This window comes from Puntigrus tetrazona, chromosome 24 (genome assembly GCF_018831695.1).
Source record: "Puntigrus tetrazona isolate hp1 chromosome 24, ASM1883169v1, whole genome shotgun sequence".
NCBI classification, from domain to species: domain Eukaryota; kingdom Metazoa; phylum Chordata; class Actinopteri; order Cypriniformes; family Cyprinidae; genus Puntigrus; species Puntigrus tetrazona.
In genome coordinates, this window is record NC_056722.1 from 16,453,886 (window position 1) to 16,469,973 (window position 16,088).

Consider the following 16,088-nt stretch of genomic DNA (forward strand, 5'->3'; position numbering starts at 1 on the left):
TTATGTATAGTCGCTAGTGATGTAGTCATTTAATGCATTTTGTTAAAATACAGTAGTGTTCTAGTATCTAAATACTTTTATTTTGTGACAGATAGTCTACTACAGTATATATAAAATAATGCCTGTTAAGTACTATAAAGTGTCCAAAATGTTTTATGTTGCACATGTCGAATACACATAAAAACGCTTATTTAATCATTTATTGTAAATGCAGCAATATGAAGACATTTTAATGGAAACGTTTTGAAAAGAAAAATCTAGTTTACACTTGATACAAAAGCACAACATTGCACATATCCCAACCAGTCATTCATAAAGCAAATTAGCAACATGACACACAATTTATATCACATATATATTTATATATATTTCCATTGGAATAACAATATTGAGAAACATTTTTCTTTGTAAGAAAAATACTATATAGTACAGAACACAAGAGTGCAGTTTGTCTTATATGATGCTGTAGTCTTTTTCATTTAACATAAAAAAACTCTGGCTTTAAACATTTACATAAACACTTTTGGCTGAAACACTGGCATCAAAAGCCTTACTCTTTTCTGCACTGATTTTCAGTTTCATACTCTCTCACATAGCCCAGTTTCCTCAGTGTTCTTCTGATTGTGACTTCAGATACTTTGACTTTAGCTAGGGCAAGACGCTCTTGCAGTTCTTTGGTCGTTATTTCAGGTTTCTTCGCGATTTCCTTGATGATTTTACGCTTAGCCTTTGAAGACATTTTCGGCGGTCGACCACTCCTGGGAAGGTTCATCACGGTTCCGAGTGCTTTCCATTTGCAAATGATAGATCTGATTGTGGATTTGTGCAGTCCCATAGTCTTTGAAATGGATTTGTAGCCCTTACCAGACTTATGGTAAGAAATGATCTTTTCTTTAATATCTTGAGAAATTTCATTCGACCTTACCATTATGCATTTACAGACCCTTTGTGCTGCCAACTTTGTGTCTATTTAATGGATCAAAATAAGATTTTAAGTAGTGTTTTCCGTCTTCAGGTGGAGCCGAAGGCTGACCTAGGGTGTCCAACCATTCCAGCAATACATCTACGAAAAAAAACAAATAAAACATGTAACTCCAGTAAAAGCATAATTGCTGTAGGCTGCGTTTCCCAAAAGCATCATAAGCATAAATTGATTGTAGACCCTTTTCAACAAAAGAAGCTTTGATTAACTTTGGTTTACTTTGCTTTTGGGAAATGCAGCCTTTGCAGGTTTATTTGGAGTGTATGGCATACATACATTTCATTAACACAAAATCATAACTCAAGTTGAACATATTTACACCGTTGCTTCATTTGGGAGAACATTAACGTTACATTACCACAACTAAAATAAATATTTTTACTCCATGTGAAACTCCATTATTTTCACACAAAACACAATTTATTCACTGTTTATTAACTAAACCGTGTATGTAATTAAACTGAATCATTTAAATTAATCCAGCTTCCTGCCAACCCAGAGATTTACAATCCAAACGTGTGATAATTACAATACAATTAATTTGACCACAATATTTTGTAAACATCACTAGGCTAACTTACATTAGCAATACAAGCTAACAGCTGGTTAGCTTCAGGGACCCTGCTGAGGAGATGTCAGAAATATTAAATATTTCATATTTTAAATACGTCGCATTTTAAAATAAGTAAAATAACACTATTAACAACCTGCACCCACCAACGTTACTAGCTAACTACTGAATTAAACCCAAAACATTTGCCTTCTTTATAAACGGACAAATATTCCTCTTAGATATATGTCATGCCAATACGAAGTGTCTAACGTTAATAAAATAATATTTAAGCTTACCTTTAAATTTCTCTAACATCCAGCTTTAATGGGCTGAAGTTTCTATGCTGCTGCTGCCTGAAAATCCTTTTAGCCAGGGTTGCCACATTCTCACAACAAAACCCTCCCAATCGCCTTCAGGGAAGTAAAATACGTGTTTCTTTAGCAAGGTTTCCCTAGTAAAATTTGCGTCGCAGGAGCTAATTAATCACACTATCGGTGTCGCTTAAACTCGCGGGCATGAAAAACAACGTTGTTAAAATCGCCCAAATCCGCGGAAAATACACGGACTTGGCAACACTGCTTTATGCAAATAAAGAGTTTTAGGCCACACCGCCCCCTAGCGTTCGCCAACTGGAGCGCCCATATTCACACGGTCTCTGCACGCACTATATTGCCAAAAATATTGGGTCACCCCTTCTAATGGACAGGTTTAACTACTGTAATGTCCATGAGTACAAATCTTAATGTTAAAACATATAACGATATTATATGGAATTGTGCGCTTTTAATTTTATAGCAACAGTTTGGACAGGACCTTTTCTATTCTAACGTAGCAATGCCTCTCTGTAGAAAAAGAAAGGATATGACAAATTGAGTCAGTGTGGAAGAACTTGACCGGTCTGCATAAAGCTAACTCCTAAATCCCAGCTGAACACATCTGGTGTGACTTTAAATGCCAAAAAAAAAAAATCACCAAACACCAAAGATGTAAACAATTAATGTATTTAAAAATGTATTTCCACCTCTGTTGTGACAGTGGAAGTGTCTAAAACGACTGCACCCATAAATGTACAAGTCAGTGGTGTTTAGTGATGAGTTTTTGGCTCAAGGACTGCATTTCAAGTCAGGTCAATATTAATTTGAGTGTATGAAACTGCTAGAAAATGTTGTTGCAAGGAGAAACACCTCAGATTTAACTGACAGGGGTCTTGTTAGATCTGGTGTAAACCAAATACTGAACTCCCCCAAAACAACATAGCTTCTGGGCTAATAATTTGCTGCTGTAGCCTTGACAATGTGCAATGATTGGATTGTTCTCTGAATGTATCGTGTTTTGTCTATAAACTGAAGCTAGACTAGATTATTTATCAAGACAATGATCCAATGTATTTAAGAAAATTCACTTCTGCAATGGCTTAAAGAAAGCAAAAATCAGTGTTTTGTCTGAAATAAAGCAGCTGTTATTGCTGCTAAAGATAGCACAGCAAAATGTTTATTAATATTTAAATGAATTTTTCCACATGGGTAACAGATATTGATTGCTTATTGCAAAATAATGCTTTTACACGTTTCTACAGATAATCAATTTTAGGCCCCAACCCTGTCATAACTCAAGTAATTTATACGATGAACTTGATTTATACACGTTTATTATTTGTTTATAATATCAATATATTGATAAACCTTTCTCTTATTTTGCTGTCAGGCCTCGTACAATAAGATGAACTAAAATATTGCTGCATAAGTATCTTATTGCATAGAATAACTTCAGCGAGTGAACAAAATTATACATGTATATTTCCAGCATTAAATACAAGTACCAAATAAAGCTTATAAAGGAGTGATACTGCTGGAAACATGTTTTTTTTTTTTCCACTGTAGACTCTTGCAAGCAATGGGATCCTTCTTAAACAAAAACTTCCACTTCTGCCACTTCTGTCTTTACAAGATTTTCCTTAACTCGAGTGTCTTCCTGTAGCTGCTTCCCCAGCAAGAAATGAGCATGTTTTTGCTTCTTTTTCTGCAGTGATACTCTCTCACGATACCTGATATTGCCCAGTCTCTTCCTGATCGTGGACTCATGAACTTTGACTTTAGATAGGGCAAGAATAGCCTGCAGCTCTTTGGATGTTATTTCAGGATTTTTTGCGACTTCTTGGATGATTTTCCGCTGCACCCATGGAGAGATTTTAGGCGGTCGACCACTCCTCGGAAGATTCATCACTGTTCCGATCGCTTTCCACTTGCGGATTATGGATCTGATTGTGGATTGATGAAGTCCCGTAATCTTTGAAATGGACTTGTATCCTTTACCCGCCTTATGGTAGAAAATGACCTTCTCTTTGAACTCTTCAGGAAGTTCATTTGATCGTGGCATTATGCATTTCCCGAATCTTAACAGGATGGTCCAGGATTCAGCAGAGGCCGAACACAAAGTATCTGCAAGACAGCAAATAATAAAGCAGGTTTTAAGTCGCGCAACAATAAATACAATGCTGTGGTTTCACAGCAGGGGAAATAATGAAAGAAGCAGCGGCGTCACACTATTAGGATCGGCCCATCTTATGGTGACATCCAAGAGATGCAGACAGCTGAAGAGGACACTTCCTTTTACTTTAGATTACGGGTATTACGCTGAAAACAGACGTCAAACTGCTTGTGCCCAGTCACCTTTGACCTTCTTAGTTCAAGGCTAGACTTTCTGACCTAATAGCCCACATTGATTAATGTGGGATAATTGTGGCATACTCGCAGCAAACTAAATGACAATTCTCTGTTCATTTTATCTACTAAAATGAAATAAAACCACGCCACATTCACACAAATGTAAAAAAAAAAAAAAAAAAAAAAAAAAGGTTAACACTTTAGGTATTAGGCTTTTCTTATGTTTCCACAGACGTGAAATAAATTTAAGGTACAAAAGTGAGCCACATTTCTGCTCAGTAGCATTGAACCACTACAAAAAAAATAAAAAAATAAAATAAATTAATTAAATTAAAATGAATGTTAAGACAATTCAAACACTGGTTACCTTACGGTGCGCTTATGGCATTTTAATGCGAAGTGAACGACTGACAAAAACAATATATTATTCAGAAACTCCTTTAGCGTGGCGAAGCTTTGTATGCATTGTGCAAAACGGCCACTTGTTCGGTCAAATATCCCCCGCTAAGAACACATTATCTTGAAAGCCTAGGGGTGTTTAATCTTACCAGTTTGTTATACCGCGCTGTAAGTCGTGTCGAGGTGTCTCTCTCTGCAGCTGGAGATCGTTGAGAGTAATTCCGTAGAGCGCGTGAAGCGTCATAAACCACAGCGCAGTGAAGTACAGCGACCTCTAGTGTTCACTCGACGAACAGCGACTCCCGCGCTTCTCAAACCCTGACTCCATGGTCTCTCACGGTCAAGATAAACACGACAACTTGACAAATGGCTCACAGAAAAGGCTATACAAAAACTCCGACTTACAAGACATTTATTTGCAGGAATGTTTTTATTGCCTTTTTTTTTATTTCCTTTGCATAGAAACATAAATATATAGAGTATTTTTCTTACTTTTGAGTCAGGCTTTATACAGTGGATTATGCTCATACCTGACAACAAAATATGTCACCAGAAGTAAATACAGATACAATTATTATTATTATTATTATCACCTACTGTAGATTGTTGCAGGTCTGTTATTTATACACTGGGCATGATGGGACTCTTATCAAATAAAAACGTCCACTTCTGCTACTTCTGTTTTTAAAAGCGTTTCCTCATAAATTTGGGAATCTTCCTGTAGATTATTTTCAAACAAGGCACAAGCATTCATTTTCTTTTTGTGCAGTGTTTTCCGCTTTGACACGACGTCGTGTTTCCTAATTTGGCCCAGTCTCCGTCTGATTGTGGAGTCGTGAACTTTGATTTTAGCCAAAGCAAGAGAGGCCTGCAGCTCTTTGGATGTTATTTCGGGTTTCTTTGTGACTTCCTGGATGATTTTCCGTTGTGTCCGAGGAGAAATTTTTGTGGGTCGACCACTCCTGGGAAGATTCATCACCGTTCCAAATGTTTTCCATTTGGAAATTATATGTCTGACAGTGGATCGATGCAGTCCCATAATTTTAGAAATAGCTTTGTAACCCTTACCAGACTTATGGTAAAAAACGACCTTTTCTTTTACATCTTCTGGAATTTCCTTTGATCGTGGCATTACGCACTTGCTGAATCCTCGGTTGAACCTTCAGGTTGAGGTTGAGAAGTGCTGTGGAGTCAATCCTGCCACTTCAGGAGCGAATCTACAAAAGTTAAAAAAAGTTCTTTACATTTGATGTCTCCTAGATGTTTTGAAGACATGTTTAGTGAAAAAAATATTACAAATATTTAGTGTGACCTACTGAGGCAGAGCGTACATTTCTGGCATGCTTAAACAATTATTAAATAAATAATGATAAAACATTTACACTACCAAAAGATTTTATGTTTATTTAATTGAGAGAGAGAGAGAGAGAGATTAAATATAATATTTAAATTTGAATTGTTTATTTTTTTTTAAACAGTTTTCACATCTCACAGAAATCCTAATATGCTGGTAATTCCCATTCATTCAAATAATTTGTTGCTCAGTAGCTACATATTTATTATTATCTGTACAGAAAAGTTTTTCTTAGTATTTTTTGCAGTAACCGTGACGCTTTTTAAAGGATTATTTCATTAATAAAAATAATCAAACAAAAAAAAAAATCAAAATAATACCATTTACTCAAAATACGGTTTCTTGTAACCTTCTTAAAAATTCAAACGCAACCAACCGAGGCTCTCAAATATATGAAACATAAACACGTCTAGCGACATTGACTTTTGGCAAAAGCAGTTAAACAAGCGGCTGGTCAACCCGGCAAGATCTTCACGGTACCTGACACCAGAGATGACCACTGTGACCCAATAAACCATAACCATAAAGCAAAAATAATAAGCTAATAACTGACACTGCCGCAGTCAATGAATTTTAAAGTAAAACGGTAGCGTAACCTACTGTCGTAAATCGTTTCTTCTTTCGGCAATTGCGTGTCCTAACTGACATGCCGTTCCGAAACCTACACAAAATCATTTAGACTAATCTTTCAATGCAGGTTTGCGTCTCATAAGTTGACAACATCCGGACACACAACACATATGTTCACCCCGAGCCCTAACGCAGATTCTCAGGCGCTTCTTCTTCTTCGAGTTTATTGGCGGGTCGCTTTGATAGAGCATTACCGCCATCTACCGCCGGAGATGTAATAATACTACTACTAGTAATACTAAAGCCACGTTCTGTGTACTAAAACATTGTTCAATTTATATACTATTCCCTCCTGTTAAACTCGAAATATTTGACTTCGTATTATTGATTTAAATTGATTTAACGTATATGCATATCTACAAATTAAAAAAGTACTTTTACTTTTAATTTATTGCTCTCAAGTTTGCTATCAATTCTCAGCACGATTTATACCACTTTCAGTCTTTGCTTCATAAGAGTAATCACAGCGTGTCAACATAAGAGACCTATCACGGATTCAGTTTTGTTTGCAAGCCGTGTAGAATCCATAGCCAACATCTGTCTTTATTTTACCCTGCTAAAAAAATCACTAAAAATTATAATGGTTTCCATTAACGTTTCCAGTAAAACCATTACATAATTCATTTTTGTAGTGTGTTTTGGGCACTGTTCCAATATGATTTAACGTCCCACCAATAGAATCCATCACGTACCAGTATTTCCTTTAAAACCAATGCAATCCCCATTAAATCTATTACATTTTCTATTGTGTTTTGAGCAATAATGGTGTAAATAAGTTTTAGTTCTCTGCAAATATAAGGATATCATGCTTATCGTAATGTAACTTCATAAGGTCTGAAAGACAACTCAATAATCTTATATTTAACTCAATAATATATTGACATAATTAGATATACAGTAACATGTGACGTCCTAAGTGTAGCTGCCACTGAAAAAACTACACAGCAAACAATTGTTAGGTACTTTTTTTTATTCCCTTCCCATAAGAATAGCCACATTAACGAGGAATTCTCTTATTTTGCAATCAGGCCTCACACAGCGATGAGATGGATGAAAAGAGGTCAGTACAAATATTTTACGTTAAACAGCCAGTCGAGAACTGAGTTGCTCTAAATATAAAAAGTATTGTACTATTCATTCCTGACTTGTCAACATCATAACAAAAGGTAAAAAATATGCCCCCGGGAGTAAATACAATTGTGATATTGCACAATAGTTTAAAGTACAGTATGTACAATTTCACGTACAGTGGTCATGCTGCCGTTAAAACAAGTTGAGTACACGAGCAGAATGCAATCATAGCATGAGATACAGATGAGTAAATATATTGTTTACACTTTCACTCATATATTTACTCATAAACGATAAAATGTCAAAGCCTTGAAATGCTGCGGTTGAAAAGAAAATCTGTATTTACATTTAATAAAAAGGCCTATACATGTGCCATACGTGAGGCAGCTGAGCTGTGTTCAATAAATAATATTAAACGTTTTACTATTTTGTAACCTCTTGTCATAAAAAGAAAGAAAAATCACCTTCACAAAACATAAATTCAACATGTCTATAATACTGTTAAAAGTAAAGGAAAAGGGGTCATGACGGCTAAAACGATCGAAGCTTTCTGTCTCCATACAAGGGACGTTCAAGTACGTCTTTTTTTTTTTTCTTCACAGATCTTGAGAACACTTTGAAAAACCTCCCTCTAATACACAGATAGATGAGACACAATGAAAGGCTAGGTCATCTACAAAATATCCTCATAAAAATATATTCATATATTTCATTTATTGTGAATCCTAACCGACTAACCTTAATACAATAATACAAAACAATGTTTATAATTTCAACGTAAAGCAGGGGTGAAGAAATTGATATTAGAATATAAAAGTGTAACATTCTCATGAATCCCTCATTATACGCTCCACGATTCGAGAAATATTAAACTAAAATAACATGGCTATAGTCTGAGATTCTCCCGAATATATATATCATTACCCATACACCTTTCAAAATGATATTCATTTAAAATTATAAGATGCAGCATATCATGTTTTGCAAAATCACACAAATAAGACAGCTGATGAAATAAACCAATTTAGCTTGATATCTCTATGAGAGAATTATAAACTATTCAGATCAGAGACTCAGAATTACTCCAATACACGGCGGATGGGTCATAATTCTACACCTATATATTCAGAACAAATAAATACATTACATTGACCAACATCACTTTGCTAAAATCACTCCGTGAACCAGCCTCTGACAGAACCAATAATCTGTATGTAAATTGTTTTATTTGACATTTTATTTAGAAAAAAAGTAACAAAAAAGTAATTTGACAAAGAATTTATATTACACTGCTGTTCCGAACTACATAAACATTGGGTCTACCTTCGTCTCGGTCAAATAAATACAAACAGCCGTTTGATTTGTTGGGATTCTCATTTGATCTATTTAAGCAAGGTATATTTTTCACAGACGGCTGGCTGAATCCCAAAGGCACCTTGAATTAAGTCATTAAACTGGGTGTCAGTGGTCCCACCTTCTTCATCTGCAACGACAAACGCTGATGATACGTGTCTGGGTTTTCATCTGCCAAATGGATGCCACTATGCCAACGCTTTACCACAGCCTGCGTAAATGAATCACAGACAAAATGATCTCTCAAAATAACTTCTTTATGCCATGATACATGCCTTCAGCAAAAAAAAAATGCTTAAGACTGAGAGGTGTTTGGCAAGGAACGATAAACCGAAGGCTTCCACAAGAAAAAAAACGAGCATAGCTGAAGCATAGTGCAGAAGGCTACAAACAGGCATGCCTTGTTTTTCTCCCCCTCGCTGATGATGTACAATCTGATGTCATCTTTAACGTATATATCTGTCTTTGTGCACTGAATTAAAAAAAAAATCATATAGAGCATTTAACATTTACAGTCTGTCTAAAAACATTTTCCACACAAGTTTTTTTTTTGTTAGATTAAGCATGTGAAGAAAAATGAATAATAATCTTACGTAAAAATTTTCCATAAAAGAGGATTTTGGCAAATAATTATGTTTGTGTTAAAAAAAAGAACACGTGGTGAAATTATTTATTAATGTGATCCAGAGATTACACACTTAAAAGACTTCTGGCAAAACACAATAGAAAGAGACAAGCCAGTCACTATGTACAGGACAGTTTCTCAAACTGGTGATGAGCTTGATCCCAAAACGTTAGTTCTGATACTCAAAAAAAGATTCTGAAAGAGTCCGTACACCCCCATTAGATGAACCATTCTTTCTTGCTCTCGTCGATGGTCTCTGTGAAATTGGCCTCCGTGCCGATAATGGCCGCGTCGGCTGACTCTGATGACTCTCCTCCCTTGGCCTCGTTGGTGTGGTAGGTGCCTTTATGGCGGAACATGTACCGGATCAGAAACACCAGTGTGCACAGAATAGTGAAGATCACCACTGCAATGATACCTGCAAGGAAAATACATTCCACACAGTTAAAGCAACGGGAAAATAAGCTGAGAGTGTATGAAAACATATTCAAGGTGTACTGTAGATGAGTTTGTTTGTTCATTGGAAAAGATCCGGGAAAGTTAAGCATTTCATCACTTGCTCAACAGTGGATACGCTGCAGTGAATGGGTGCCGTCAAGAGTTTAAACTGCTGATATAAACATCACGAAACTCCACATACATTCCAGTACATGAATAACATCTTAAGATGTGTTTACAACAAAGAAATCCATCAACACCTTCACATAACTGATGGACTGGAGTCATGTGGAATACTAATGTGATATTCATTCTGACGGCACCCATTCACTGCAGAGGATGCATTCGTGAGAAAGTGATATAAAGGTGAATTAATTTTCAGCAAATTTTTATTTTTGGATTAAATATTGCTCTAAAAGTATAGAAAATGTAAAAAAACATCTGAATTAAGTATATTTCCATCTCACCTCCTATTATAGCTGAATTCCTATTAACTCCATCCGGTATCACTCTTTCCTCATTGAAGGGGAAATCAGCACCTGTAGATGATCACAATAATCATCAGATGTTATCGTTTTCTTTTCAATTTCAGTTACAACTATTCTGTTGTTATTCTGTATTCTTGTTATTATTCATATCAAGTTTATTTTTAAGTTTAGTTTTACAATAAAATACAATTCAGTCCTGAACAGTTTGACGTCCAATCCTAAAGAGGAAAATGAATCACGTTCTCTATGCCGAAATGAATTATATTGACAAGCAGATTGATTTTTTTAAGGGAGCTGATGTGATGTCAGATCACAAATGGTTTAATATGATGCACAAATGTACTTATAGCTATGTGAGGCATATTGGTCTTTAACAGAATAGCAAGGCACAGTATCAGAGAGCCTGTTTATTTCCTTATGGTTGTGGTTACTGGTATAAAAATTGAATGGCAGTTAAGACACATTTAGTTGGGTTTCTATAAAGAGGTTTACCCGTCGATCAGGTAAATAACTAGCATTGGACTGAGAGACCTCTTGGTTGTTTAAAGGTGCTGACCTGCGTCGAGGTGCCACGGGTCGGTCGCAGCAGACATGGGTGGGATGGTGAGGGGTGAAGCTCCGCAGTTGGATTCCACCAGTTTACCCTGGTGAGAGACGGGCCCAGACGCACGGGACCTGAGAGCGGCTTTCAGAGGAGCAATGCTGTTGAACCGAACTCTGGACAGGCAACCCACAAACCCGGGGGTGTTGTATTTTTCAATTATCACTGGATCAACGTACCCGGTTTCTGCAAGAAGAAGAGATACAGACAGGGATCTAAAGTTAGATTAAGAGTGAGAGAATAATCGGTATCTAGATGTTTCAGGATGTCAGACAGCCTGAAACTGATACAAGACTTGTTCCGGGAAATGTGCTCCATTTCACTGAAATAAAAAGCTAAGATCAATGCGTGATCATGTATAATGTACATACATCAGATATATTTATTACAGCGGGATCCTACAATAGACCTTGGGGAACAACTGTATCTGAACAAAGAATGTATCATTTTCACTTGAACTCCAAACATGTTGATAATAAATTGCTCTCTGTATGTATGCCCTTCCCATTCAATACAAACAGTTTATTTATATAGTGAATATTTAAAGCAATAGTCCACAAAATACGCTAATTAATACATAATTTGATAGTACACAATAATTTGTCAAAAAGATTTGTTCATGAATTGTAAACCCGGTCACGAAAATTCATTCATTAATGATTATTAGTCATTAATGACTTGCATTTAGTTTTTATCCGATGGTTTGTTTTTTAAGTAAAACTGTTGCTTTTATTTTGCTGTTATTTCAAATAAAATGATTTAATATAACAACTGAAATTCTAAAAATCTGAAATAAATATAAATTAAAGCTAATTAGAATTAGCGAAAAATAACAAATGCACATAACCAAATTGCTAAAATTTATATGAAAACTGAAAATATAAAAAAAAAACCCATGCTTCAAAATATTAAAAAAAAATGTCATAATAGCATACAAATAACACTGATTTGTTTCCCACAAAAGATTCTCTTGTGACTTCAGAGGGCTCACAATATAAGGGTTATGTGCCACTTTCATGGTATTTTAATTATGCTTTCTGCTCTGTTTAACAAGAGCGACCAGAATCTTTTACGCTCTACAGAAGAAATGAAGTCACACACGAAAGTGAGTAAATGACGACAGAATTTCATTTCCCTTTAAACCTCGATCGCTGCTCAACAGTCCAAACCAACCTTTATACTCTATGATATTTAAATCCAAACAGCAGAATAATACTGACATAAGATTAAAACCCAGCCTGCATTAAACACTTGTACTCTTTTCCTTAGTCTTCAGGCACACTGACACATCCTGGTGCCTTCAAAGTGCAGCAGAGATTTGCCTACTGAACCTCTCCACCAAACACAGACAAAAGAGTCCGTCTAACTGCTGCAAACCTCTTCAAACCTGTGTTTGTGAAGCCTCTTCAAAGCAGCTGCGGCGCAGCTAAATTCAGCATTCTCTCACCACAGCCAGGGGTAAAGTACACACTGTCTCTATGGTAAAAGACCGCACATGAAAAACACACGAGGAGAACAATGAATAACAAAAACAAAGCAAGCTGTCTGTTTTGTACATCAAGAAGATTTCATCATTTTTTATTCACAGTATCACAGTAAAACTGTTTTTATACCTTTGGCAGCGGGGTTGCGTGAGAGATGACAATATATTAGAGATTCAGGGTTGTGCAACATTTAGATTAAGAATGCCTTTGCAATAAAAAAGATGCACAAAAAGATGCACAATGATATATATATATATATATATATATATATATATATATATATATATATATATATATACACACACACACACACACACACACAGTATATTATATTCATGCATTTATTTTTTATGCCAGTGTCTTCTTTTTATATGTTTATATTTTACTTTATTCTTATCATTACTCCAGTTTTTAGTGTCACATGATCCTTCTAATATGCAGATTTTGTGCTCAAGAAACATTTTTGTCCTTAATGCTAAAATTTTTGGCGCTACTTAACATTTTTGTGAAAAATATTACATTTTCTTCAGGATTCTCTGTGTGTAAGAGACAAATGAATAAGCAACATCATTTAAATACATATTTTTAGTTAGTTTTCTTTACTGTCACGTGAATTAAATGCATCTTTGTTAAATAAAAACAAATGGTTTCATAAACTGATAACTGATAGTAAACCGTTCATTTAACAACAATACAATTTATATTGTAACATGTTGCAGGGATACAAGACATGAAAAATCATGTAAGAAATTCTCATGCGTGTAGCACTAATGAACGTCAACAAATGTTCGCTACGTCCAGAATTAATAGGCAAAAGCACTAAAAATATTCGAAATGCTAGGTCTCACGGGGCTAAAATGAGATTTCACCCCCGATTCAGCAAAAAGAAATGGCCTCCGAACACAACTAAAGTCAACGCAGCTCAAAGCTCAGCAGAAAGAGAAGAAATGTGAAAAGATCCTCACGAATATAGTCTCCATCTCTGGTTCTTGCCAGCGCGAGCCAGACAGAACACTTGTTCATTTTCAGCAAGGCGCCTATGAATACCAATACACAAAATCTGACCTGCTTGAATTTCGGTTTCAGCGATCTGGTCCTCAATAAGCAACAACACAGCTTGTACAGACGTTACATCTCTGATGCGAAGGATCTCATTATCATTGCCTTTCCTTTAAATGACTAGAATGTGAAATTACAGAGAGTAATTGGAGTGTATCTCATCACTTGTATGAAAAAAACGACATCAAAGCATAGCAAACCAAACGATTATCATTCTTCTCACATTCAGATCCAAAATCTACTTTAATATGCAAATATTTCCACTGATTTAAAAGAACACAGCTACTGCAAAAGACCCGAATGGAGAATGCATTAAAGCTATTCATGTTTGTTGTATGAAATATAACGCGTTCTGCTGTGTATTGGTTCCTCAGAGGTGTGAAACGTGGCTGGAATATTTATGAGAATTGACTGATTGTTGCTGCTGCAAATTCAGATGGAAAGCTCTGGAGATTTCTCTCTCGCTCTTCATGATGCCCTGATTATTAGAGACACGCTGCAGTATTTGCACTTACATTACCCCTTGTTTTGTGCAAACTGGACTTTCATTACATGGTTTTTACCCCCGTGATGAAATGTTTTCTACTGCACGCAGGACTTAGTTCAGCCACGGTTCAGCTTTCCTCCGACGTTACGAGGGAGGAGGGAACACTGCAGTTCTTTGTTTCTCAACGCTGCAAACTTTACCTCCAGTCACCGTTATGGAAAAAAACAAAGACATTTTCACAATTCCCACTAAAAGTTCATCATGCCTGCTTGTATAAACACACAAAACCTGCGACTGACTGATGAATAAAAGCAGACGATTACAGCTGGCTGTCTGTGTCCTGTTGATCTTGGAGGGCGTATGCTTGCTTTTAGGGCGATGCAGAGCAATGAGATTCAGGTTAATTAGATTCAAGGTCAAGATCTGGCTGATATGAAGGAAGGTGGATGGTGTGACCTGAAAGCACCACCACACTGCATTATTTCAGTGTGCTTGTGAGCAGCATATGATAAACTGGCAAACAAAAGCATCCAGACCTGCAATTTTTGTTACATATTTGTGGTCAAAATACATAGTAAATAAATAACAAATAAATAAATAAATAAATAATAAATATAAATATATATATATATATATATATATATATATATATATATATATATATATATATATATATATATATATATATATATATATATATATAAACAGTAAAGCTCAGTGACTGTTTTTTCACATAGAAAATCTAAATATATAAAGACCAAAATATATATAAATTAAATGGACAAAAATATTGTGGCGTGGCTTTTTCTTGTACAATTTAATATATATGTAGATGTATAGGTATATGGGTATTTAAATTCTCAAACTATTCACAAATATCACAATATGGGTATGTATGTTATATATAATATAACAATTTATGGTAGTGGAAGAAAACATATTTAGAAAAAAAATGTTTGAAACTGTTTTAAAACATTTTGAAAATGTTTTAGCAAAAAATATATTTTTTACATCAATTTTTCTTGCAAAATCTGAAATATATTTAGAAATTTCTTAGATTTGTTTTATGTATGGGTGTATAAAATACAATACAGACAATGCACAATTAAGTGTAAATCTATCTATCTATCTATCTATCTATCTATCTATCTATCTATCTATCTATCTATCTATCTATCTATCTATCTATCTACTTAAATCATAATTGCTAAATCATAAAAACGTGGTAATATAATTTCCTTGACAGCACCAACTTGTACTGCAATGCACCCATACCTGAAGCCACCTCCTGTTTCATAACGCAGTTCAGTGTAAAACTCAGCAGAAGCAACTCATACTGCTCTCCACTACCCTGCTTACTGCAGTCATCAATACAGTATATCACTTTAAAACCATTTCACGTGGATATGTAGAATTATGCAGTGCAAGTAAAACTGCTATTTGAATGCCCATAAAATTATTTTAACAGCTCTTTTGTCTGAGCGGCTGAGAAACTCTATGAATTATTCAGAGACATTAAAGTAAACATTGCTATCCTGGTAGGGGCCATTATTACGGGGGACAGACAGAGAAAGAGGGGGCAAATGAGGGATTGAAGACTGTCTTTTGATGGATGGGCTGGAGATGGATAGAAGGGGTGGGATGAAAAGGTTGCCATGGTAACAAATAGAAGCCGGTGTAGCAGGAGTGCGAGAAAAAGGGAGGTGGGAGATGCTGGACCACAAGAAAAGTGATAATGTGAATTACAATGACACTGCCAACACATATCATGAAGGCCTAACATTTCATTTCACCTCTTTTTATGTCATTTGCTCTAGTCTTTCTCTTCTCAGAATGGAAGAGACCAGTCTTGAGATCTTGCTGCATGACGCACCATGTGCTAACAGACTGAGACAGAACAA

At 35.6% G+C, this 16,088-nt stretch overlaps 1 protein-coding gene and 2 long non-coding RNA genes across 3 annotated transcripts in view; all 3 read right to left on the reverse strand.

Moving 5' to 3' along the window:
• Positions 1–186: 186 nt before the first annotated feature.
• LOC122330018 lies at positions 187–2,070 on the reverse strand. The gene is made up of 2 exons (XR_006247966.1): positions 1,832–2,070; positions 187–1,063 (listed from the first exon to the last, which is right to left on the reverse strand). It is a non-coding gene; the product is annotated as an uncharacterized LOC122330018 (long non-coding RNA).
• A 1,197-nt stretch (positions 2,071–3,267) lies between these two features.
• Positions 3,268–6,732, reverse strand: LOC122329435. Its single transcript, XR_006247910.1, has 3 exons — positions 6,552–6,732; positions 4,747–5,814; positions 3,268–3,973 (listed from the first exon to the last, which is right to left on the reverse strand). It is a non-coding gene; the product is annotated as an uncharacterized LOC122329435 (long non-coding RNA).
• Positions 6,733–7,536: 804 nt separating this feature from the next.
• The window catches only part of cntnap2a (contactin associated protein 2a), a 294,840-nt gene continuing 286,288 nt past the window's right edge, over positions 7,537–16,088 (reverse strand). The window contains exons 22-24 of the mRNA XM_043226988.1: positions 11,113–11,343; positions 10,536–10,607; positions 7,537–10,048 (exon numbers count right to left, since the gene is read on the reverse strand). Coding sequence (XP_043082923.1) covers positions 9,849–10,048; positions 10,536–10,607; positions 11,113–11,343 — 503 coding nt within the window. The 3' untranslated portion in view covers positions 7,537–9,848. The remainder of the gene's footprint in view (positions 10,049–10,535; positions 10,608–11,112; positions 11,344–16,088) is intronic.